The sequence below is a fragment of the Bos taurus genome, chromosome 2, assembly GCF_002263795.3.
Source record: "Bos taurus isolate L1 Dominette 01449 registration number 42190680 breed Hereford chromosome 2, ARS-UCD2.0, whole genome shotgun sequence".
Lineage (NCBI taxonomy): Eukaryota > Metazoa > Chordata > Mammalia > Artiodactyla > Bovidae > Bos > Bos taurus.
Genome location: NC_037329.1, coordinates 17,978,604 through 18,006,127, shown reverse-complemented (window position 1 = coordinate 18,006,127; position 27,524 = coordinate 17,978,604). Strand labels below are relative to the sequence as shown.

Below are 27,524 nucleotides of genomic sequence, written 5' to 3'. Positions count from 1 at the left end.
GCTATGGTTCCAGTATTCAATGGGAGAGACTCTGAGGTAAAAGCGCAGGTGAGAGAAGAAAGACTAAGTAATGAGTAGAAAAGAAGGGGAAAGGACATTCACTTGCATCCACACTGGACGATTCAGAAAGATAATAAGGCTTCAATTCATTGTTTTTCAATGCACAATGATGCTAAACGAAAGTAGTGAAAGTAACAAATATCTGAGGATACACGGATTTCTTTACCTTATTGCTTCCATCATTGAATATTGTCTGCTTATTTCTCGCTGGTTCTTTTAGTAGGTCAATGCAATCATCATGGAAGTCTTCCAAATTCAGATTCAACTTTAAAACATCTCCCTGCTGTACAAAGTGAAGATTAGTGAGAGCCTGGGCCAGTAAAGTTGGCAGTCTTTCAGCAAATGTATCCCACAAGAGGCTAGCATACTCCCATGAAGTGATTTACACAGTTATTTCAAGGTTTCACTCCCCTTTCTACCTCCTCTGCTGATAAAAGTTCACTGCCAATTAAAACTGGTTGTTCAAAGATCCAGTAGGAAGAAAGTTCTTGTTATAAGAGGGGAATACCAGATACCTTACCTGCCTCCTGAGAAACCTGTATGCAGGTCAAGAAGCAACAGTTAGAACTGGACATGGAACAACAGACTGGTTCCAAATAGGAAAAGGAGGACATCAAAGCTGTATATTGTTACCCTGTTTATTTAACTTACATGCAGAGTACCTCATTGGAAACACTGGGCTGGAGGAAGCACAAGCTGGAATCAAGATGGCCAGGAGAAATATCAACAACCTCAGATATGCAGATGATACCATTCTAATGGCAGAAAGTGAAGAGAAACTAAAGAGCCTCTTGATGAAAGTGAAAGAGGAGAGTGAAAAACCTGGCTTAAAACTCAACATTAAAAAAACTAAGATCATGGGGTCCAGTCCCATTCATGGCAAATAGACGGGGAAACAGTGGAAACAGCAACAGGTATTATTTTCTTGGACTCCAGAATCACTGTGGACAGTGACTGCAGCCATGAAATTAAAAGACACTTGATCCTTGGAAGAAAAGCTATGACCAACCTAGACAGCGTATTAAAAAGCAGAGACATCATTTTGCCGACAAAGGTCCATTTAGTCAAAGCTATGATTTTTCCAGTAGTCATGTATGGATGTGAGAGTTGAACTATAAAGAAGGCTGAGCACCAAAAAATTGATGCTTTTGAACTGTGGTGCTGGAGAAGAATCCAGAGAGTCCCTTGAACTGCAAGATCAAACTACTAAATCTTAAAAGAAATCAACCCTGAATATTCTTTGGAAGGACTGATGCTGAAGCTGAAGCACCAATAGTTTGGCCACCTGATGTGAAGAGCCAATTCACTGGAAAAGACCCTGATGCTGGTAGAGATTGAGGGCAAGATGAGAAGCGGGTGGCAGAGGATGAAATGGTTGGGTGGCATCACTGACTCAATGGACATGAGTTTGAGCAAACTCCAGGAGATAGTGAAGGACAGGGAATCCTGGTGTGCTGTAGTTCACAATGTTAAAAAGAGAGGGATGTGACTTAGCCAATGAACAAGAATATGGCAGCAGAAGATACTCTATACCACCTGGAACATGGGCATTAGGCCTTAAAGAAACAGGCATACTTCTCAAAGTGTACATGTTATATCAACTCAAAGGATTTGGGCAGACATTTACTGGGGAGATTCAGCTCTTACTTCCAACTCTAAAACTTACACTGGTTTATGTTATTTGATAAATTACTCTGCTTTGGTATATACGCTATACCTAATTCCAAAATGGAATGCAAATTAGTACAACCACTATGGAGAACAGTATGGAGGGGTCTTTATTGAAACATGTAAAATATCATGTAAGAAACGAGTTGCCAGTCCAGGTTCGATGCACGATACTGGATGCTTGGGGCTAGTGCACTGGGACGACCCAGAGGGATGGTATGGGGAGGGAGGAGGGAGGAGGGTTCAGGATGGGGAACACATGTATACCTGTGGCAGATTCATTTTGATATTTGGCAAAACTAATACAATTATGTAAAGTTTAAAAATAAAATAAAATAAAATAAAAAGAAATATCAATTGATCCAGCAATCCTACTCTTGGGCATATAACCAAAGAAAACCATAATTCAAAAAGATACATGCACCCCAACCTTCATTACAGAACTATTTACAATAGCCAAGACACGGAAGCAACCTAAATGGCCCCTGACAAATGAATGGATAAATAAGATGTGGTACATATATGCAGTGGAACGTTAGCCACAAAAAGAATGAAATAATGCCATTTGCAGCAACATGTATGGACCTAGAGATTAGCATACTAAGTGGAGTAAGCCAGACAGAGAAAGACACATATCATACGATATCATTTATATGTGGAATATGAAAAAAAATTATACAAATGAACTTATTTACAAAACAGAAAGAGGTTTACAAACATGCAAAGCAAACTTATGGTTACCAAAGGAGAAAGGGTAGTGGGGGCTATAAATTAGAAGGTTGGGATTAACATATATACATTACTATACATAAAATCAATAACTAACAAGGACCTGCTGTATAGCACAGGGAACTCTACTCAATAGTTTGTAACAACCTATAAGGAAAAAGAATCTGAAAAGGAATACGTGTGTGTGTGTGTGTGTGTGTGTGTATCTGAATCACTGTGCCACCTGAAAATAACATGATATTGTAAATCAACTATACTTTAATAAAAAATACAATAAAGTGACAGTTGTGGAAGGAATACTAGATTTTGAATTATAACTAAGATCCTACTCCAGATCCACCACTACTGAGTGTGTCCTCAAATAAAGCATTTGTACACTCTCTGATTTTTTAAACAAAGAAAACAACAACTAAACATTACCATTACAAGGTTATTTGGAAAACACTGAGGTAATATTTATGAAAATTCTCTGTAAATATAAAAATTCTACACAAAGAGAAAGGATTATTATCACTATTTTAACCTTGACAGGGATTTCCAGGCCTGCTTTTTTCATGAACTCCTGCAAAAGAGAGCCATAGAGTCAACCTTAAAAACAAAACCCAGACATTTATGCTGTCATAGAAACATGTGTAAAGTGTTAACATCCTTTGGCAGCATTTTCTTCAGGCTGTAACTCCTAAGGGCAACGCTGATGCCTGTTTCTCTTGCCATAGAAGCTCTTCCTCATTTCTATATCCACCCAAACCAAACTTTTTTGAGCTACTGAATGATTTTTTTTTTTTTTTCTGTACCAATCCTTTGGGTGTTTACAATAAATGCCAAAACCTTTATGGACAACCCGTTTTAGACAAAGCATATTGTTAAATGTTGTGTGGGATGCTGAACTGAACAGGGTTTCCTCATTATAATATAGGAGAGTGGCTGGATGATCATGGTAGATATATGCGATGATTATGGTAGGAAGGAGCACTGGTGCAGATCAAAGAGGGAGTGACACAGCTAAGGAAGGAATTGTGCAGGAGGTGATATTTGGGTTTGGCCTTGAGAGAGCAATTTAGATAAGCGAGATGAAAGGTCATGTATGTGTGAAGTACAATAGTCCACCTTTATGCTTTATGTGTAGAAGATACATTCCAAGACCCACAGTGGATGCCTGAAACTGCAGAAAATACTACGTACATGTTATTACATCTTTTTTCCAGTAAATACATATCCATGATAAAGTTTAATTTATAAATTAGGTAGCTGCTGCCGCTGTTGCTAAGTCACTTCATCGTGTCCAACTCTGTGAGACCCCATGGATGGCAGCCCACCAGGCTCCCCTGTCCCTAGGATTCTCCAAGCAAGAACACTGGAGTGGGTTGCCATTTCCTTCTCCAATGCATAAAAGTGAAAAGTGAAAGTGAAGTCGCTCAGTCGTGTCTGACTCTTAGCGACCCCATGGACTGCAGCCCACTAGGCTCCTCCGTCCATGGGATTCTCCAGGCAAGAGTACTGGAGTGGGGTGCCATTGCCTTCTCTGAAATTAGGTAGGGTAAGTGATTGATAACAAGATAATAAAATATAACAAGTATAGCAATATATTGTAATAAAAGTTATGTGAATATGGCTTCTCGTAATTTAAAACATAAAAAATATTTACTTTTGGAGTTTTTCATTTAATATTTTCTGATTGAGGTTGACTTTAGGTACCCAAAACTGAGGAAAGCAAAATTGTGGATATGAGGGATGACTATAAAATTTAGAGGCAGACCTGGGAGTGTGGGGTAGGGGATCGCTGAGGCAGGAACCAACAATGAGTGGAGAAACACAATGGTTTGGAAAGACAGTCAGTTCCAGAACATTGGAAAACCTTGAGTCTGAACTTCATTTGGTAAGCAAAGAAGAGTTTGAAGGGAGGTGTTTTGAATTTAAAAACGACACTAGCAGTATCATCTAGCAGGAGTCAATAAGTAGGGGGCCCCTTACTAGCAAAAGAGAATCCAGTGGAAGGTTGGGAATGAGAAAGAGAGGGTACAACTCTGACTCCAGTGGGTGTGGGAGGAAGGGGTAAAGTGGAAGGAGGCAGAGAGTGGAAACAGCTTTCAGGAAGAATAACATGAAGACGAAAAGCTGGAAAGGGGTATCTCTTTAAGAGAGCATATGTTTTAAGTGGAGCTCACTTGGAGATGTACAACATAAATGGGAAAGATGCTGTAGACGGCAGCAAAGAGTGAAAAAGAGCAATGATTTTTTGGGGCTGTGTTTCAAAAGTCAGGAGAAGAGACACATCCTCAGGGGTTGGGGTAAAGGTGAGGAGGAAGTGAAAAATGTTGAAAAAGTATAAAATGTAAGGTGCATTCATACATTACTGGTGGCATTATAATCACAAAACATTTATGGAAAGCAAAGAATTTTTGTGTAGGTAATAATACAAAAGAAAGAAAAAAGTTTCATGTACAAAGATGTTCACTATAGTGTTATTTAAAATGGTAAAAATGGAAAAATCTAGAGTCTCAACCAAAGGAAAAAAAAAACAATTTGATTGGATGCCCACTAAATTAAAAGCTTAGCAAACTATTTTGAACAGAATGTTACTCAAATATCTGACATGGAAATTCATACAGAAAAAATACTTGCTGAAAATAAAGATAATTCTGCTCCAAACTGCAAGAACACCATTATGTCTCCATACCAACAGAAATCCCAACAATAATCATGGGTGTCTTCACATTCAGTACTCAGGGCTATCCTGTGATTAGCTTCCTCTATTTCCTGCATTTTATGAACCAGGAAATGGAGACTCGGGGTCATTAAGAAATATACCCTTAATAGATTAAATCCCCATTCATGAATACAATAATTTGGAGAGCTGGTATTCCTAGGTGGCTGTGTTTTACCCTAGAGTCTGTGCTCTTAATTACCTCACCACTGTTTCAATCCTAAATAACTGGTTCTTTCAGTCAGTTATGAAAAGAGCACTAATGAAATCAGCTTGGAAACGACAAAGACAAAAAAATACATATGTGTGTATACATACATAGGTATGTATGTATGTATATACATACATTTCTCTATTTTAACTGGATTTTACCTAGACAAATCATAAACGTATTTCCTATTTTTACCATCAATTTTATTATTCCATGAAAGATGCTAATGGTTAGTTCAATATTTCCATGAAGCTAAATGTTCAATGACTATAATACCTGAAGATTAGTTTTATTTTCTCTGGGGCCACAATTTGGAAGAGAATAAAATAACTTATGTTCATTATTTATGAATGAAAACATAAGGATACTGACTGAGCAACTTAACAACAATACGGACTTTGATTTTAATGGCACACATTTATCCATTAGGATACGATCCATGAAAATGTAAATGAGACACCTGACTTGTGCTTAACCCTCATTCTCAGCAAAATTTTTCTCTACAGTGATGGGAAAGAAACAGAATTAACTATTAAAAACAACCAAGTAATTATGTTAGAAAGCTGTGAAACAAATGTGCACATCATGTCCCTTGAGAATTTGCATTAGAACATCTTTGCATCAGAAGACACTTGATCCAGACATTTTAATTTCTATCTTTTAAACATACATATTCTGGTAAGAAGAAATTACCTTCAGCTTTTCTTCAAGCTCTGTGAGAGAGCTACATAATTCAGTGACAGATTCAAGAACTTCTTTGTGTTTGGCCACTATTTTCTCAGCATATTTCTGCCCTTCTTCAAAACCTGGGGAGAAGAAGGGTTAAAACCATTTTTAAAGGTCAAATCCTTAGCAGAAAAAAAAATCCCAGGCTAAATCCCATAAATTAATCCCATTAATTTATCCCAGTGTCTGACACTGGGCCTATAGATAGTAAGCACTTACTAAATACTTGTTGAATAGACAAAAGCATCATTGGAAAACCCAAGTATTCTAGAAAAATGGTTACATTTGCTGTACCATGTCCCAATTAATATTCATAAAGCTCCACTCTAACCTCTTTTCTCCTTTTCAAAACATTCAGCTGTTCTTCACTACTTAGAAAGCATACAGTCAAGGCCCTCTGTGATATGGTTTCGACCTGCCTCTCTCAAAAATATATCTCCCTAATTCCTTCACATACTTAATATCTGACCAAACTGAACTAGCAACTTTTCTCTCAAAATCCCCACAGCCACTGACTATTCTTTCCTGTATGGGGAAAGAGTACCCGTACCCCTGTCTCTGTGGGGATAAATCCTACTCACTCTGCAAGGTCTACCTCCAATGTCAAGATCTTTGTGGAAATATTCTTCATCTTTCCCAACTGGATTTTCCTCTCCCTACTGGAGTAATAATACAAGTATCTATTGTGTAGTGAGTGCATCTTATTTGCCTGTGGCTAGGCACTTTATACGGAGAAGGCAATGGCACCCCACTCCAGTACTCTTGCTTGGAAAATCCCATGGATGGAGGAGCCTGTTAGGCTGCAATCCATGGGGTCGCTAAGAGTCGGACACGACTGAGTGACTTCACTTTCACTTTTCACTTTCATGCATTGGAGAAGGAAATGGCAACCCACTCCAGTGTTCTTGCCTGGAGAATCCCAGGGACGGGGGAGCCTGGTGGGCTGCCGTCTATGGGGTCGCACAGAGTCGGACACGACTGAAGTGACTTAGCATAGCATAGCATAGGCACTTTATATGCATTAGCTAACCAAACCTTCCTCTAGAAGGTTCTACTGCATTGTCCAAATGAGGAATCCCAGGCTCAAAAGAGCTCTTCAGGTAACCCAGACAATAATTGAAAGAGCAGAGATTTAACTGGACTACTGGATTCCACAGCTCAGACTAAAATGGTATTGTACATTGTTATAGACTGAATTGTGTCCCACCTGCTGTTGCTGCTGCTGCTGCTAAGTCACTTCAGTCGTGTCCGACTCTGCGTGAACCCATAGACGGCAGCCCACCAGGCTCCCCCGTCCCTGGGATTCTCCAGGCAAGAACACTGGAGTGGGTTGTCATTTCCTTCTCCAATGCATGAAAGTGAAAAGTAAAAGTGAAGTCGCTCAGTCATGTCCAACTCTCAGTGACCCCACGGACTGCAGCCCACCAGGCTCCTCCATCCATGGGATTCTCCAGGCAAGAGTACCGGAGTGGGGTGTCCCACCTAAAATTCATATATTGAAAACTCAACCTCCAATATCTCAGAATGTAACATTATTTGGAGATGAGGTCTTTAAAGGGAGATAAAGTTAAAAATTGGCATCACGAGGGTGGGGTGCCAATTCATTATGATTGGTGTTCTTAAGAGAAGATTAGAGAACCTGGGGCGCTTGTGCACAGATGCCTATGTGAAGAGGGAGCAAGAAAAGAGAAGCCTTGGTAAAAACCAACTCATTGAGTCCCCTGATCTTAGATTTCCAGCCTCTGGAACTTTGAAGAAATTAGTTTTTGTGATTTAAGCTACCCAGTATACGGTATTTTGTTATGGCAGTTCTAGCAAACACACATTTTAGACCTTTGTCACTGCATTTACCATATTGTGACTTCTAGGCACAGACTGTGGATTCCTGAATGACGGAAATGGGTTGTATAGGTCTTTATATCAATCACAGCTCCATAGTATCACCTAATGGCAGAAAGTGAAGAGGAACTAAAGAACCTCTTGATAAAGGTGAAAGAGGAGAGTGAAAAAGCTGGCTTAAAACTCAACATTCAAAAAACTAAGATCATGGCATCCAGTCTCATCACTTCATGGTAAATTGATGGGGAAAAGTGGAAACAGTGGCAAACTTTATTTTCTTGGGCTCCAAAATCACTGCAGACAGTGACTGCAGCCTTGAAATTAAAAGACGCTTGCTCCTTGGAAGAAAAGCTGTGACAAACCTAGACAGAATATCAAAAAGCAGAGACATCACTTTGCTGACAAGGTCTGTATAGTGAAAGCTATGGTTTTTTCAGTAGTCAGGTACGGATGTGAGAGTTGGACCATAAAGAAGGCTGAGCATCAAAGAACTGAAGCTTTTGAACTGTGGTGCTGGAGAAGACTCTTGAGAGTCCATTTGGACAGAAAGGAGATAAAATCAGTCAGTCCTAAAGGAAATCAACCCTGAATATTCATTGGCAGGACTGTTGCTAAAGCTGAAGCTCCAATACTTTGGCCACCTGATGTGAAGAACTAACTCACTGAAAAAGACCCTGATTGAGGGCAGGAGGAGAAGTGGGTGACAGAGGATGAGACGGTTGGATGGCATCACTGACTCAATAGACATGAGTTTGAGGAAATTCCAGGAGATAGTGAACAACAGGGAAGCTTGGTGTGCTGCAGTCCACAGGGTTGCAAAGAGTCAGACACGGCTTAGCGACTGAGCAAAGTATGTAATAGGTGCTTAAAAATTATTTTGAGATAAATTTATTTGTATTAAAATTCTAGGTTCAATAATGATGCAAGATGACATACTATTCCTTAAGTGTCTTACCTGATGCAAATTCTAAAAAATGCATAGCTTCCAAACTGAACAGATGAAAACTCATGCTGTTTATTGATTCATTCAGTGATTCATTTAGTCATCGAATAATTGTTAAGCACTTAGTATGTACCATGAAGCAGTGAATTAACAGGCAAAACCCCTTTTCTCAAGGAGCTTATACTCCAATAAGGAGAGCCAGATGACCACATATAACCATACAATATGTCAGTTGGTGATAAGGCCAGGAATACAAACAAGGCAGAAAGTGGGATTTTGCAAGATAGGAGGATAATTGCAACTTTTATGGGATCTTTGTGCTGAACTTCAACAGGCACTTAAACCTAGTAATAAAATATATTTCTCTTACCTTCAAGGAGCTTATGCTCAGTTGAGAAGACAGACAAATGAAAAGGTAATTATGCTACAGTGTAAAAAATACAATAACTGAAGAAAACATAAGCCGCTTCATGGGAGTGGAGTGCCTCCAAAATTTTTTAGTACACTTACACAGTAGGAATGAAACATAACATTAGTTTTCTTTAATTTTTCAATTCATATTTTATTATTTTTATGTATTTATCATTTCCTTTGAAAAATCATTACTAATTCATTCTCATTAATTTAGTATTAGCTAATTCAATAGATGCAATAGCCAAATTTTTATGGCTATCCATGGAGAGTGAGTGCTTCATGTAACAAGAGAGACTATCCCTCTGGCAGCAGCTGTGGGCAGCCAAATGAAGCATTGTTGCTCCATCTTTTGGGGCTAGGTTTGCCCAGTCACTAGGCATTACTCTTGTTAATTACCTTGTAGTTAACAGTGTCAAGGAATTCATGAAATTATTCTTCTTGCACCCTCAAGGACTGTCACCCTTGAACAGGCATTTTAAATGGGGACCTTCTTCACATGGAAAGGCTTTTCAGACCAACAGTCATGGAGAAGAGGAAAGCACAATCTGTGAGATGATGATTTGAATTCTCCCATTTATTCCACAGGGCTTCCCAGGTGGCTCAATGGTAAAGAATCTGCCTGCAGTGCAGGAGACACCAGAGACATGGGTTTGATCCCTGCATTGGGAAGATCCCCTGGAGGAGGAAATGGCAACCCACTCCAGTATTTTCGCCTGGAGAATCCCATGGGCAGAGGAGCCTGGTGGGCTACAGTTCATAGGGTTGCAAAGAGTCAGACTGAGCAGACACACACTATTTATTCCACAAATGAGAGGAAGACAAGGGAAGACCTTCCAGCCCTTTCTTATATCCACAAACCTTAATCCTCATAGAAACATGAGGACTGTAGACCTCAGTCTTAGCTTTCTACCTACTTCAAGGACTATGGGAGTTGTGTATAGTTTTGAGGACTCACTGCAATCGAAATTAGATTTCATTTTTGTCTACATAAGCTGAGTACTATTCTGGTTTTAATGGGGGAGAAAGGGAAGAGAGAAGGAGGGCTTACAAATGGTCATTAAAAATCCACATGCTTTCATCTCCTGCAGCCAGGAGTTCCTGCCTCTATTCCCTATTATTCACTTTTGCTCTTAACTTGAACCTTTTCCCAGAATAGGCTGGCATAGTAAGGACCCTGAGGGCTTGCCATGCTCTGCTGTCTGCTAGGTTCACTAGAAATTCGTCCAGTGGTGAATCAATGGGTATCTTAACAGAGACTTCACCATATAAGCGCTGAGCGAGGTCACTGATCTCCTGGATCCTTTCTTCTTGCTGAGGCACTGAGGGTGTGATAAACTTTTTGAACTGCTGGTGGAGGATCTCCACTGCTTCCTTGGTCTTGCACTCTGTGGAATACTTTCCAACTCTTACGACTGTGGCACTTGCATCTTCATACCAAAAGTGACACTAAATTAAAATGGGAGAAATCACAGATTAAAGACACACTATCCTCCCAAATTTCTTCATTTTGCCCACTGAGGTAATTAATGTGAACTGTTTTTAAGTCCTAAGAAATGAAACATCACAGCATGATCATATACTTTTGCACTTGGAAATTAGAGTCAGATAAGAAAGTATGGAAATCAATTTGATTTTTCTGTTTTCTTAGATTTCCCTGAAATATAATTCCTAAGAGAAAAGTTGCAGACTTACAAGAACAGGCATTCTAAAAAAAACCATATGGCACTAAAAAGAATCCAAATATCAGCTAAAGTAAGAAAAAGCTCAAACACACAAAATTCAGCCTATTTAATTGAAATCATTAACAATATATGGATAAAGTATTGCCCAAATAACACCCCAACAAATAAATTCTTTTAGGAATAAGATTTAGTCTGTAGATGGAGGAAATATCATTTGAAGAATAGCATTTGACCTTTTCTTGATAGAAAATAGTCATATTTTCAAAGCATAGTGGAGAATTGAGATAGTTTCTCACTAAAAATAAATAACTATGATGAAAGAAATGTGTCTGACCAAGGCCAGAAGCACTTATGCTGAGTGAGAAATAGAAACACATGACTGGTAGGAGTTGGCTTTAAATAAGTGCCATAGAAGTACAGCAAACCTATACATCAGATATGGAAGAATGATTATTTCAATCCCCCTAATGTGGTATTAAATCTAAAAGATCTATTGCACTAGTGGGAAAGAGAGATGTTTTGTAACTCAGAATTATGGGCTACAAAAATGCTCAAGAACTTCAAGTGTAGAGTTTCTTCACTATGAAGTGTGCAAATAATGACTTTAACTTGCCAAATTTCATATAATTTATGTATACTTTGCCATTTATCCTCTTGATAAAAATGAAATCATACCAATAAGAATTTTTATACATGAAAAATCCAATTAGCAACGTTCTCTCTAAACATTCTCAAATTCTGTGAAATAAGTCATTATTGATTATTTTAGCAGATATCCAACAGTTAATATAATTAACTCCATGATGATTAAACATCTTGAGTTGACGAGGTTGTGGAGAAATGAGAATTTCTCGTATGTTGCTGGTAAGAAGAGTTAAATTAGTAAAATCTTTCCAAAGAGCAAGTGGACAATACAATCAAAACCATGTAACATGTATCCCTTTGGTACAGCAATTCTGCATGAGGAAATTATCCTAAGGATATAATCATGAAAAGGAGCATGATGCACAAATTTAATGACAGTAATAGCTAATGCAGTGTTGTTCTAAGCAACAGAGAAATTTTTTTAAAAATTACAATACAGATAACATGACAACAAGAAGAGAATACCTCTTCTATCAACTCCTGGAGATGCTCGGTCAGGTCCAAATTCTTCCTGTAATCTGTTACAACTTTGTCAAATTCATCCACATGCTTCTGCAAATCCCTCATGGCTTCCAAAAGGATATTCACTTTATTATTTGGATAATTTAAGAAAGAAGTTTTATTCTCAACTTTTTCCATTTTCCTTTTCAAAGCCTGGGCAAAAAAAAAAAAAAAATTTAATGACAGTCAGTTTTTATTTACTCAGCTAGTTAGTAATTAAATATTGAGGGAGAAACTTTGAAAAACTTTTACAGCTTCCTTCATTTAATATGTTAAAATCATAATTATTAAAACCCATTTTGGAAAGAATAGGTTTCCTTTCAGATAGTTTATTGACTCAGCATTCAGCAAATATAGAGAAAATTTACTCTATACCAGGATCTATTCCATAGTTTGAGAATGCTATGATTTTTTTAAAAAAGAAAAAGACCATAAAATCAAATATTTTATTGTACTCAGCTCACTGTCTCCTGAGAAAGCAATCAAATTAGCCAGCATAAGCAATAATCAGGAAAGGTATTAGGGCCTGCAGCAACAGTGGAAGAAGCTTCTGATATAGGTGGGTGCAAGGAAAGAAAAAGGGATGTATAGGAGGGGTGTGTGTGTGTGTGTGTGTGTGTGTGTGTGTGTGTGTAGCAGGGAGAATGGGAGCAATGAGGCTGGATAGGTTTGGCAGAGATCATTCTAGAGCTGCTTCAAGAGATAAATCAATAAATTATGTATTTTATGTGAAGCACCCAATTGTTATAAAAACTAAAACTATCTTTTCAGTTCTAATGGTATAAAAAAAGCCTAAGGGTTAGGCATTTAGAATTGAAATGCAAAATAATTTTGCAATAATTGTAGCACACACACACACACACACAAGTATCTTCTCATTACCTGTAGTTTTTCAGCATATATATCCACTTGTTGAATTTGATATTTGAGAGCTTTTAGATTTCGAGCTTTTTCATTTTTCTTAGTGTAATTAAACTTCAAATTGTTGAATTTCTTTTTTATTTCTTTGAATGATTCTTTGAGCTACAGTTCAATAAAAAGAAACCGGTGATTTCCTTAAAATGAGAACATTGATATTCATTTGCAGTGAATCAAGATGTCTATACTTCAAAATCTTTACAACCTTTGAAATGTATTCAGAGTGATTTTAAATAGAAAGCAAGTCTGCTAAGTGAATATATAATGTGAATTTAAACATATTCCCCAAGTGTAGGTAATTATAAATTGTTCTCAGTAATTTTTGTCTTGTAATTTATAATTAGGATTACAGTTATAGAACATCCTTTGGCCTTCAAACAAGAATGATTTTAATATGTGATAGATTTTTAACAACTCTAATTTTCTTATTTGTATTTATTTGACACTATTTTACAACTCATTCTAGTCTCTCTGTGCTAATATTTGTCTCAGATCCTTCCATATCCAGTGCTCTTACAGTTATCATGAAAAAACTTATTAAGTCTCCCAGGAGCTGTTCATGTTGCAGAGGTCAGTGGTGTGTTAATATTTAGCCCAATGAGGACATTAATGAGGTGGAAAAGGAGACCCAGTATGAGAGTCAGTAGGAAAAGGGCTGTATTTGTTCAAATCCAATTAAAAACTATTTTTCACAGACAGTTTCCAGAAGAGATTTACTTCTTAGATATAAATCATTAACTTCAGAGAGCCTTCAGAAATGGAATGTAAAGTGACAGTTGTTGCCTAGGGTGGCGAGGCTAACTTGTGCATGAACAGAGTACGGGGCTGTACACTGAAAACAGGGCATAGATGATGACTCTCTTAAAAACAAACAGTTCAGCTCTATTGGTGAAGCAAAATTCTAAGCAGTCTAGTTCAATTAACTACACTGCTTTCTGGGCCCTTCTCCAGATTCAAGAAGGATAAACACATTGACAGGAAACTCACTCCATAATGTCAGCAAAGAGAAGCACAGAGAAAATATAAAGCATCTCAGATTATATGGGAGCATTTAACAGCCAAGAATGAACAATGTCATGGTTGATAAATTTGAGCTATGGCAAGAACTCAGGAAAACATTAAAATTCTTTTCAGTGACAGCAAGTAAATTATTTGGGAGGGAATAAAGGTTGTGCACATGCTGGATTTTAGGTTTAAAATGCAGAAAAACTATCTGCCCGAGAAAATGCTCATCTTCTCAATTCTTATTTCAAATTCTGCATATTATAAAGACAAAATTTTGATACTTAACACTTTCTGAAAACTGCTGCTGCAGCTAAGTCGCTTCAGTTGTGTCTGACTGTGCAACCCCATAGACGGCAGCCCACCAGGCTCCTCTGTCCATGGGATTTTCCAGGCAAGAACACTGGAGTGGGTTGCTATTGCCTTCTCCACTTTCTGAAAAGAACAATCAATAAAGCCCTAATTGCATACATGGAAATTATTATACTGATTCAATTTTTGCATTTGCTATACCTATACTTCATCAGTGTTATTTATATGATAAATAAAAGTGTTGAGCATTAGCTTTAAATTACAAGCACAGAGACCACATAAAATATTCCAATTGATAAATCAATAATATTATAAAGGAGTGGAAAGAATTATAACTTCAAAATTTGAAAACTATTCCTCCATTAGAACTCAGAAAAATATTTAAAAGATAATATTCAGCTGATATGTTTACAAAATAAACAATTCATATTTAAATTTTTTGACAGTGGATGTGTTAAAATGTGTGTGTTTGATATTAGTGGGAAAGCACAAATGAGGACAATTTTATGAGGTTAAGATATGAAGAGATAGTAGAACAACAATGTGAATGCCCTAAAATCACTTTTATGTACTCCTAAAAGGGTTAAGATGGTAAACTTTATGTTATGTGTCATTCACTACAGTTAAAAATATAATTTTTATTTGTAATAACAATAAATAAAATAAAATAAAAAGAAAGGAAAAATATGTACAGTCACTAACATGTATCCATCAGAAAAAAAAATGTATATTCTTTTTTTCCCATGACTGTACCATAACATATATTATAGACTTCAGTCTGGACAAAGGAAGAGGGACTCTGTCATCAACCTGATAACCACTGAGTTATGCCCACTTGTTTAAATGGGAAAAAAAATCAACATCTATTTGAAAACTGTGATAAATGAAGAAAAGCTGAGCCTTAACCTTTTAATTCTAAGTGATGACATTTAAAGTTTACCTTGGATTAAGAAGTTTTAGGCTGATAAATGATAAGTGCAATTTTATTTCTGTTTGCCTTAGAATGTATGTACTTTCACTGAAGATGATTTATAAGGCCAAAGAATGTTCATGGTGAAATGGGATCAGTTTCTTTCTGACATATGATCTCCTTTGACAAACTTGCTGGCCCTTCTCTCTTTTGGTCCCACTGGAAATCCATTTAAATCCTGAACCTTTCCCAGCTCAAATTCAGGACTATTGCAGATACAAGTTGAAGGCAGCAAGCATGAATTACCTTCAGCAACCAGATTTTCAGAAAAAAATCTAGCCATGTCTAATTTTCTTACCTGCGCATTCTAATATGAAAAGTTAACTTCCCATCTAATACCCATATAACTTGTTCATACATTTTTTTTTTAAAAAAAAACTGAATGCCATGGTTGCTTCGCTATGGTATCATTGTTCATGCATGCAGCTGTTTTAAACTTTAGTTAGCTGATCAACAATGGGGAATGGTGGAGATGGCCAAGACAACTGCTCAACCAGAGCACAGAAAGAAGGAAAACCACCCAAACCTTGGGGCAAGGATAAGTTTACCCTATTCAAAATCTTTAAATGTTGTTATAATTTGTATTGATAAAATTTATGAAAGTCTTAAGAAAATCAGGAGAAAGATCCTTTTTCAAATGCACAGTGTGATTTTCCTATCTTTCCACTTGTCCAGCTCCTCCATAGTTGCTATAGAATATAGCTGTAATTAGGAAAAAAATCATTAAGACTTAAAACTGCAGTTCTTTTGAAACTAACATAATGAGCATCTTCACCAAATTTCCCAGGGAGCAGAAAACTTCTCTCAGGGTTAGACATAAACAAAACTTCTTAGGGAAGAAGCAAAAGGGAACAAAATGGGGAACAAAGAAGCTGGCTTGCTATTTTAGTCTTGACGAAGCTGGCTGAGGCTACTTTGGCACAAGGATGCATTATTTGTGAGTCTGTTGTTGGCAAGGCCACTTTATGTGCCGGACATGGGACATTTTAAAACTAAGACAATGTCTTTAAAACAAAAACCTTTCATTAGAACGATGGCACATGACTAGCCAGAAGCAAAAATACAAAACAAGTAGTTCATTTCTCTTAATGTCCATTTCATGAGCTTTATTTTTTGCCCACCATTTTTGCCTACTCCAGAAAAAAAAAAGTTTTCTGATGCTCATTTTCAGTAACAGAAAGAAGGCTCTAATGTTATAACACCCCAGGGATGCTTCATTTGAAATGAAGTGGCCCCAAACTCCTAATTTAACCCGAGTGACTAGCTACAATTATTAATGGTAACTTTAACTTTAGTTCTGGAGAGATTTCAGGACCAGACTTTCTTGGCCTCCTCCTGTTCAGCAACCACATGACTGTCTTCCTGCGCTTACGACCAGTCTTGCAGAAGCAGAAAGTGGGGCAGCTTGGAAAGAGGAGACAAGTGCTCCATTTTACATTTGCAGGTGGCAGCGTTTCTCAGTAACAGCTATTCATCCACGCTGCAAGTTTTGTGTGCTCACAATATACTTACATTTGATTTTCTGAACATGATAACCATGATTTGAAAAGTTCAGCTTTTTATCTTCTACAGTAAGAAGAGTAGTTTTGCAGCTGTGAAACACCAAACTTCCAACAGATTTTAACCCAATGGAATGGACATTTCAGAACAAATTGTAGTCTTTTCTATCCTCTTATAAATGCCAACTAAATGGACTCACATTGGGGCCTAGTGATGAGCAGTTGTGATTGTGAAGGCCCTTGGGCTTTAAGTTGCCCAAACTATTAGTTTCCTAAGGACTGTTGTGTTTTGTGGCTTGGCAGACAGTAGTCATATAGTAATATTAGTTGAATGATGATAATTTAGTTTTTCCTTAAAATGATGAATTAAGATCATCAATCTGAAAAATAGTAATTACCTGCACTATTCCATAGTGCTGCCTCATCTATGCCCTCTTTTTCTGCTTCCTTTCCTGCCAGTTGGTGGCTGCCCATAGTCATTTGTCAAAAGCAAAAAACACACAATGTCAGAGGGTTTCCCTGGTGGCTCAGTGGTAAAGAACCCGCCTGCCAATGCAGGAGACGTGGGTTTGATCCCTGGTTCAGGAAGATCCCCTGGAGAAGGAAACAGCACCCCACTCTAGTATTCTTGCCTGGGAAATCCCATGGACAGACAACCCTGGTGGGCTACAGTGCATGGGGACACACAGAGTCCGACATGACTTAGCGACTAAACAAAAACAATGTAAGGAAAGGAGAACATCAAGGCTGTATATTGTCATCCTGCTTATTTAACTTATATGCAGAGTTCAGTTCAGTTCAGTTCAGTTGCTCAGTCGTGTCTGACTCTTTGGGACCCCATGAACTGCAACACGCCAGGCCTCCCTGTCCATCACCAACTCCCAGAGTTTACCCAAACTCACGTCCATTAAGTTGGTGATGCCATCTAACCATCTCATCCTCTGTCGTCCCCTTCTACTCCTGCCTTCAATCTTTCCCAACATCAGGGTTTTTTTTTTTTTTTTTCAAATGAGTCAGCTCTTTGTATCAGGTGGCCAAAATATTGGAGTTTCAGGTTGAACGTCAGTCCTTCCAATGAACAACCAGGACTGATTTCCTTTAGGATGGACTGCTACATCTCATGATGTACTCTGCATATAAGTTAAATAAGCAGGGTGATAATATACAGCCTTGACGTACTCCTTTTCCTATTTGGAACCAGTCTGTTGTTCCATGTCCAGTTCTAACTGTTGCTTCCTGACCTGCATACAGGTTTCTCAAAAGGCAGGTCAGGCAGGTCAGGTGTATGCAGAGTACATCATGAGAAACGCTGGGCTGGATGAACCACAAGCTGGAATCAAGATTGCCGGGAGAAATATCAATAACCTCAGATATGCAGATGACACCACCCTTACGGCAGAAAGCAAAGAAGAACTAAAGAGCCTCTTGATGACAGTGAAAGAGGAGAGTGAAAAAGTTGGCATAAAGCTCAACATTCAGAAAACTAAGATTGTGGCATCCAGTCCCATCACTTCATGGCAAATAGATGGGGAAACAGTGGCTGACTTTATTTTTGGGGGCTCCAAAATCACTACATTTGAAAAGACCCTGATGCTGGGAAAGATTGAAGGTGGAAGGAGAAGGGGACGACAGAGGATGAGATGGTTGGATGGCATCACTGACTCAATGGACATGAGTTTGGGTAAACTCTATGAGTTGGTGATGGACAGGAAAGCCTGGCATGCTGCGGTCCATGGAGTCATAAAGAGTCGGACACGACTGAGCGACTGAACTGAACTGAGTGTTATTCATTGTGTATGTATCTATGGCAGCAGCATTCCTGTATTCTAACTTATTGCTAATCTGCCTTATCTCCTTGGAACTAAATGACAGAAGAATAAAAGAATCTGTATAACTGGAACAAGAAACTATGACATATGGAATACATACAAACATACATACATATATATTAATATATGTGTGTGTGCATATATACATATGTATATGTATATGTATGTATATGTGTGTGTGTGTGTGTGTGTGTGTGTGTGTGTGTGTGTATATATCATTACTTTCCTGATGGGTAAGATGTTGGTACAGTGTAAAAATTTCAGGCTGAGGTAACATAATTATATGAAAACTTCTGTTTGCAAAATTTACTTTGAGAAAATGAATACCAACCCAATTCTGTCATTACTGTTCTTCTCTGCAAGGTAATTGTTTGTGACCCATAATGAGATTCCAGTGACAAATTTCCAATAACATAATGTAAACGTAAAGGAAATTTTTTGGTCAGGTTGCAAGAAGAAAACACATTTAATATTAAGTTATTAAATTTCTAGAAAAGTGTAAAGAATAAGGAACTCATGATGTTCTGTTATGTAATAAGGTGAAGTACATCTATAATGCTTTGTGTATTAACAACTTATTTATACTGCCAGGCAAGAAAATGTATAGTGAGATTTAACATTCATGCATACAAATATATGAGTGGAAAAAACCTTCACAAAATCTGGCAGTATGAAGGTTGTGTTTTTTAGTAGACAGTTCAAAGTCAGTGAAACTTCAAGAAGCACTTTAAATGCATTGGAAGCAAAATACTGAGTTTCAAAATCAACTAAAAAAATCTAATGCTCGGTCTACTTCTCTGAAGGGGTACCTGACTATATTTTTTTATGTAAAAAAATTATTGTAATATATTGATTTATGGTAAAGCATCTGCCTGCAGTGCAGGAGACCTAGGTTCGACCCTGGGTTCGATCCCTCAGTTGGGAAGATCCCCTGGAGAAGGAAATGGCAACCCACTCCAGTACTCTTGCCTGGAAAATCCCATGGACAGAGGAGCCTGTAGGCTGCAGTCCATGGCGTAGCTAGGAGTCAGACATGACTGAGCGACTTCACTTTCACTTTTCACTTTCATGCATTGGAGAAGGAAATGGCACCCCACTCCAGTACTCTTGCCTGGAGAACCCCAGGGACGGGGGAGCCTGGTGGGCTGCCATCTCTGGGGTCACACAGAGTTGGACACAACTGAAGCAACTTGGCAGCAGCTGGGAAAATTAGTCAACCATCTGTAAAAGAATGAAACTAGAACACTTTCTAACACCATACACAAAAATAAACTCAAAATGGATTAAAGATCTAAATTTAAGACCAGAAACTATTAAACTCCTAGAGGAAAACATAGGCAGAACACTCTCTGACATAAATCACAGCAAGATCCTCTATGACCCACCTCCCAGAGTAAATGGAAATAAAAGCAAAAATAAACGGGACCTAATTAAACTTAAAAGCTTTTGCACAGCGAAAGAAACTAAAAGCAAGGTGAAAAGACAGATGTCAGAATGGAAGAAAATAATAGGAAACGAAGCAATTGACAAATAATTAATCTCAAAAATATCCAAGCAGCTCATGCAGCTCAATACCAGAAAAATAAATGACCCAATCAAAAAAACGGGCCAAAGAACTAATTTCTCCAAAAAAGATGTACAGATGGCTAATAAATCACATGAAAAGATGATCAACATCACTCATTATCAGAGAAGTGAAGTCGCTCAGTCGTGTCTGACTCTTTGAGACCCCATGGACTGTAGCTTACAAGGCTCCTCTGTCCATGGAACTTTCCAGGCAACAGTACTGGAGTGGGTTGCCATTTCCTTCTCCAGGGGATCTTCCCACCCAGGGACTGAACCCGGGTCTCCCGCCTTGCAGGCAGAGGCTTTACCGTCTGAGCCACCAGGGAAGAGATAATGCAAATCAAAACCATAATGAGATACCATCTCACACCAGTCAGAATGGCTGCTATCAAAAAGTCTACAAACAATAAATGCTGGAGAGAGTGTGGAGAAAAGGGAACCCTCTGACATTGTTGGTAGGAATGCAAACTAGTACAGCCACTATAGAGAACAGTGTGGAGATTTCTTTAAAAACTGGAAATAGAACTGCTATATGACCCAACAATCCCACTGCTGGGCATTTGCATGGAGGAAACCAGAATTGAAAGAGACACGTGTACCCCAATGTTAATCCCAGCACTGTTTACAATAGCTAGGACATGGAAGCAACCTAGATGTCCATTGACAGAAGAATGGATAAAAATGTTGTGGTACATATACACAATAGAATATTACTCAGCTATTAGAAAGAATGCATTTGAGTCAGTTCTAATGAGGTAGATGAAACTGGAGTCTACTATACAGAGTGAAGTAAGTCAGAAAGAATAACACCAATACAGTATGCTGCTGCTGCTGCTGCTGCTGCTAAGTCGCTTCAGTCGTGTCCGACTCTGTGTGACCCCATAGACGGCAGCCCACCAGGCTCCGCCATCCCTGGGATTCTCTAGGCAAGAACACTGGAGTGGGTTGCCATTTCCTTCTCCAATGCATGAAAGTGAAAAGTGAAAGTGAAGTCGCTCAGTCGTGTCTGACTCTTTGTGACCCCATGGACTGCAGCCTACCAGGCTCCTCCGTCCATGGGACTTGCCAGGCAAGAGTACTGGAGTGGGGTGCCATTGCCCTCTCCACAATACAGTATATTAACGCATATATATGGAATCTAGAAAGATGGTAATGATGACCCTATATACAAGACAGCAAAAGAGACACAGATATAAAGAACAGACTTTTGGACTCTGTGGGAGAATGTGAGGGTGGGATGACGTGAGAGAATAGCATTGAAACATGTATATTACCATATGTGAATAGATGACCAGTCCAAGTTCGACGCATGATACAGGGCACTCAAAGCTGGTGCACTGGGACAACTCAGAGGGATAGGATGGGAGGGAGGGGGAAGTGGTGTTCAGAACTGGGGGGACACATGTACACCCGTGGCTGATTCATGTTAATGTGAGGCAAAATCCACCACAAAATTGGAAAGTAATAGCCTCCAGTTAAAATAAATTAATCAATAAAGAAATAATCACAGAGGTTGGGCTAAAATATTCTCATCTCAAAGTTGTATATGACTTATAACAAACTTTTATATAAATATTTTAATATATTAATTCCTGAATAAGAACCTACTGTATAGCACTGGGAACTCTCCTTAACACTCTTTAATGACCTATAGTGGAACATAATCTAAAAAAGAGTGGATATATATATATATATATGTGTGTGTGTGTATGTATACCTGATTCAGTTAGTACAGCAGAAACTAATACAACATTGTAAATCAACTATGCTTCAATAAAAAATAATTTTGGATGGCATCACCGACTCGATGGACATGACTTTGGGTGAACTCCGGGAGTTGGTGATGGACAGGGAGGCCTGGCTTGCTGCAATTCATGGGGTCGCAATGAGTCGGACATGACTGAGCAACTGAACTGAACTGAACTGAAAGGGAAATGATCTCTGATAAAATAAAAACTTCATTTAGTACAGTTTCATAAAATAATTATAAATTGAATATTGTTTGTAAAGGAATAACATCAAATCAGCCAGAGAGATAAATACATTATGTTTTGAATTAGGTTTTGTGAGTAGACAGATTAAAATTCTATTTTAAATATAAAGTTTGTTAAAATAAGTGCTTTTGTATCCAATAGAGAAAAAAAGAAAAGAAAGGAGACAGGCCAAAACTTTTTAAGGTCCTTTAAACATGAAACTGTAACTAGTATCAAGCATGAGTTGGATGTGAAGTAGAAGCAAATGAGAAGAATCACTCTGTTAATATTTAAGAACATGTTGTAGGGATATCTGATTCCTAAATCAAACCCACACGTATCTGGTTTCTCGTTCTTGTTCTGGTACAGACAATCCCAGGCGTCCTTGCTATGACTGGAAGGGCCATCTGTCTTCCCAGCCCGCTGGCTTCCAGCACAGGGTCATGACGAGGCAGCCTGTAAATAGAACCACTATCGGAAGGGCCTGAACCACTGTGGGGAGACCCATGTCCAAAAAGGCCACGGCGCTTCAGGAAGAGGGACGCTGAGCCGCAGGCAGCCAGGAATAACCTTTAGCTTGCTTTCTTCTGCTTTCAATAAAATAGGGCTGAACATCACAGTAGAGACAGATTTTCAGCAAGAAAAGTTTACAAATATTTTTTTTTTTTTTTAAGGAAGAGGAGGAAGATGTAAGCGAAGAAAGAAAACAATTTCAGGAGAAGGTAGTAAAAAAATCATTTCCATGACTATGAATCTAAATTTTACAGCCTTGGGGAGAATCAAGGTTGTTTTTCTTAACAAGATCTGGCTGAAGTGTTGCTAACTGCAGGACGTGACCTGGAAGAGGCCATTCTACTCAGAGGACAGGCTACACCAGGTGTTTAACTGAGTGAATAAAGAGTCTCTGGCCCACAGTGGCTCCTGGAACACATACTGGGAGCAGAAACTCCACAGTCCCGTGGCACATTGCTCCACTGAAAATCCGGTGATGCTAGTTTTCCTCCTGCTGAATGGGATCCAAGCGCCCTCTCCTGCTCTCTCCCCCTCTTGCTTTCCTTCCAGTCCTGCTCCTTTCTTGCACTTGCCTTTGGCCAAAAAGGGCTTGACGACCACCCAGGTTTACTCATACTTCAGTCTATGCTCTGATGTTGACAACAGTTGATACTCACTGGGCTGAAATTGTGTAACTTGGGCATAAGCAGAACAATCAAGAAGTTTTACTACTTCTTTTCCCCTCCACTCACTTGGGCTTGAGATTAATGGATTTATGTCTTGCTTTCAAAAGAGCTAAGTTTAGAATTATGGTACCTTCTGTCCTGCTGTCAGTTCCAGTAAGGAACCGGGGCCCATGCTATCCTTTATTTTTCTCCTAAAACAAGTAAACCTTTGTATGGAAAGTTTCACTAGGGGAGGTGGTGCTGTAGTTCAGTGTGTGTCTTAGGGAGGCAGGTGGGTAGAACTGAGAGAGAGGAGGTGGAATTGAGGAGATGTATGGAGAAAGGACGGAAAAGGCGATGGCATCCCACTCCAGTACTCTTGTCTGGAAAATCCCATGGACGGAGGAGCCTGGTGGGCTGAAGTCCATGGGGTCGCTGAAGGTTGGACATGACAGAGCGACTTCACTTTCACTTTTCACTTTCATGCATTGGAGAAGGAAATGGCAACCCACTCCAGTGTTCTTGCCTGGAGAATCCCAGGGACAGGGGAGCCTGGTGGGCTGCCGTCTATGGGGTCGCACAGAGTTGGACACGACTGAAGCGACTTAGCAGCAGCAGCAGCAGCAGCATGGAGAGAGGAACATGGAAACTTATAATACCATATGTAAAACAGCCGATGGGAATTTGCTGTATGACTCAGGGAACTCAAACAGAGGCTTTGTGAGCATCTAGAAAGGTGGGGTGGGGAGGGGGATGGGAGGGAGGTTCAGGAGGGAGGGGACATGGGTGTACCAATGGCTGATTCTTATTGATGTATGACAGAAAACCACAAAATTCTGTAAAGCAAATATCCTTCAATTAAAAAAATAAAGTGGCAAACAATAAAAAAATGAAGATACCTTTCACCTGTTATTTCTTTTTCTCTAGGAGTTGCTTTACCAGAGAAACCACTCGGTTTGACTAAATATGAAAGCAGCCACTTGACTTTAGTGATAATTCTTTGTAACCTCTGAGGCAACAAGCTTGCTCCCCTGACCCTTCATCATGAGTCAGTGGAACTTAAATAGCCTCTCAGCAGGCCGGAGCTGGCTGCATCGGGAAGGTGTCACTCTTCTGCCCTGATGAGCTATATCCACTCAAGCAAAACTACTGCGATAAGGGTTTGGGGTGGGTGGGGAGGAGCAAGCAAAAAACCGTAATACTACATTCCAGGGTCTATACACTGACAACACACTGACATCAACAGTTTGGCGAGTTTAAAGTGTACTCTGTACTCAACCTTTCTGAGCCCTGAGGCCACTGCTTGGTAGATTAAAAGGTCAAGGGTAAAAAGAAAGTCTCCTGATTTATTGTGTGTGTGTGTGTGCATGTGTGTGCACACGCGTGTGTGTGCGTGTGTGTGTGTGTGTTCCCACCTCGCCTATCTCATCCCTTGTAATGCAGAACTCCAGGCTGCGGGTCAGGGCCCGCTCATGGTCCTCGGTCTGGGCTCGCCAGGTCAGACAGTCCCCTTCAAGCATGTCCAGCTGTTGCTGCAGGTTCTTTGCAGAAACGTTAGAGCAGTTCTGAAAATGAAAGAGAAGTGAAAGTGATGAAGGGAATGGGCAAAACGGCAATGAGAACAACATGCTATTTACCTGCATTGTGAAACTCATAAATGACAATAAAGAAAATAAGCTCCTGATTTACCTTAAACTTCTTTGATTTCAGAAGGAAGCCAGACACCAATATCCAATGTCGTGAAAGACAAACTTACATTTTTAGTTTCGAAACTTGAGTTTTGAAGAGTTGCTCATCATACCCAATGCCTCAGAGACACCATTCAATGTAAGGTATAATTTTTACTTCAAAAGGCATAAAATATGCATTAGAAACATTTGGCTTCTACACTGTAATTTTCTTGTCAACTTGAGGTTAGCCTCAGGTTCATTATGCAAGTGCTCCCATCTCTACTCCGTGCAGGGGCTCCTGAAGTTAAAGCCAGACGTGAATTGGAGAACAATTTATACTATTTGTGCAAAGTGAGACATCTTCCTTGCTCTTTTCTTTTAAAAATAAATCTACTAATGAAACAAAACTCTTTAAAAGAAAGCTCCTTCTTGGGAAAAATAGTCTATTAACAGCAACAGAAATTTTGTATTTCTTTCAGATTAAAAAAATCCTTTAGATTTACTGCATTCCATATAATTTGGGAGATCAAACCAGTCAATCCTAAAGGAAATCAACCCTGAATATTCATTGGAAGGACTGATGCTGAAGCTCCAACACTTTTGCCACCTCATGCGAAGAGTCGACTCATTGGAAAAAACCCTGATTCTGGGAAAGACTGAAGGCAGGAGGAGAAGGGGATGACAGAGGACAGGATGACTGGATGGCATCACCGACTCAATGCCCATGAGTTTGAGCAAAGTCCAGGAGATCGTGAAGGACAGGGAAGCCTGGAGTGTTTGTAGTCCATGGGGTCACAAAGAATCGGACATGACTAAGTGACCGAACAACAATAACGTAGTTTAGTAGATATCATAAATGAACTTTAAAATAAAATTATCCATTATGATTTTTATTAATGTTATATGTATTGGATAGAATTAACACAATCTTTTCTTCCCTCAAATCCTCAAATTAAGAATTTGAAGAAGGAGTTTTTGTTTTATTTTTATATCAGAACCCAATGTGTTATTTAGGAAAATTTAATCTGGAATTATTTCCATCTCTTTTAAGCTCCTTTGGTAAGGTCAGCCCAGTGGAAAAAGCAGATCCAATGACTGGTGCCCAGAGGCCTGGGTGGAGCCAAGGTGCTTGGGCTCCTCTACTCTGGGCTTTTGTGGATAAAGTAGCTTCTCTGGGATCAGACTCTTCATCTGAAGATGAAGATCCTGGGTCTGACTATCTCAAGGCTACCTTTCAGATCTGACATGCTAAAGCAGCATTGTCCAACAGAAATACAACATAAGCCACATGAATAATTTTAAATTTTCTAGTAGTCATATTAAAAAGAAACTGGTGAAGTTAATTTTCACAATATAGTTTGTTTAACCAAATATAAAAAACACTAGTAAGGTTTTCTTTTTCATATTAAGTCTTTGAAATCAAGTGTATATCTCACTCTTAGACTAAATTTCAATTATTGCTAAATTTGTTTCAGAAAAACTTGTTCTGTACTTAAATCTCATAGACTTTAGTAGATTCACATAGCCAAGTCACTCCATATATACTTAAAAGGTTTACAATTTGGGGTATCAATTTAAAATAAATAAAATTAAAAGTTTAGTTCCTCTTTATTTCAAATGTGAAAAACCAACTGCCATTATAGATAGCAATTCTATAACTTTTACATGAGCATGAGAATAGATGTATTAAACAAGACTTTTAAAATCAGATTTTTTTTTCTCCTTAAAACATTTTTTAGACGTGGTAGAAACTTACCACAAATAAGTATCCCAATGGCTTACTGTAGTTTTTAATTGAACGTATACCAGGTGGTCTGCCCGGTTTCTTTCATATTACAGCCCAACTCCCAGCCATATTATGTGAAAATAACAGTGTCTAAGTTGCTTACAGGCTGCTGCACTGATGAGATGACATCCACCCCCAAGGAGAGAGCCAGGTCATGCAGATGGTCTACATGCGCCTGCTTTGCCCGAGAGCGTCTCAGGAGGACCTGGGCATCGTGAGCATCGTTCGTTTCCTCTGCCTGTTCTGGAAACTCCAGTTCTCTTGATTTTAAGAGTCTTCCCAGCTGGAATTCAGGCCATTAACAATTAACCTGGGTTTCATATTTTTATGAAAACAGTTTCTTTTTTTAATAGAGGTATAGTTGATGTATGGTATTATGTAAATGACAGTTGTATGATACAGCGATTCACAATTTTTAAAGGTTATACTCCATTTATAGTTATTATAAAATATTGGCTATATTCCTTAAATTGTGCAATATATCCTTGTAGCTTATTTTATACCTAAATGTTTGTACCTCTTAATACCCTACCTCTATATTGCCCCTCCCCGCCTCCCTCTCCCCACTGGTAACCACTAGTTCTCTATATATGTGAGACTGCTTCTTTTTTGTTAAATTCACTACTTTATTGTACATTTTAGATTCCACACGTGATGTCATACGTATCTTTGTCTTTCTCAAAGATAGATTTTTAAAAAATGCTTATTTCCTATAACATA

At 38.7% G+C, this 27,524-nt stretch overlaps 1 protein-coding gene across 4 annotated transcripts in view; it reads right to left on the bottom strand.

The window, feature by feature from the left end:
• The window catches only part of CCDC141 (coiled-coil domain containing 141), a 226,536-nt gene that overhangs the window by 19,626 nt on the left and 179,386 nt on the right, over window positions 1-27,524 (bottom strand). For 2 of the 4 annotated variants that reach the window (XM_024975528.2, NM_001242308.2), the window contains 7 exons: window positions 26,908-27,087; window positions 24,764-24,913; window positions 13,005-13,145; window positions 12,087-12,275; window positions 10,557-10,740; window positions 6,066-6,178; window positions 227-343 (listed from right to left, as the gene is read on the bottom strand). In XM_024975528.2, the coding sequence (XP_024831296.1) occupies window positions 227-343; window positions 6,066-6,178; window positions 10,557-10,740; window positions 12,087-12,275; window positions 13,005-13,145; window positions 24,764-24,913; window positions 26,908-27,087 (1,074 nt within the window). The remainder of the gene's footprint in view (window positions 1-226; window positions 344-6,065; window positions 6,179-10,556; window positions 10,741-12,086; window positions 12,276-13,004; window positions 13,146-24,763; window positions 24,914-26,907; window positions 27,088-27,524) is intronic. The other 2 variants (XM_005202265.5, XM_059875061.1) reach the window with 1 other exon arrangement.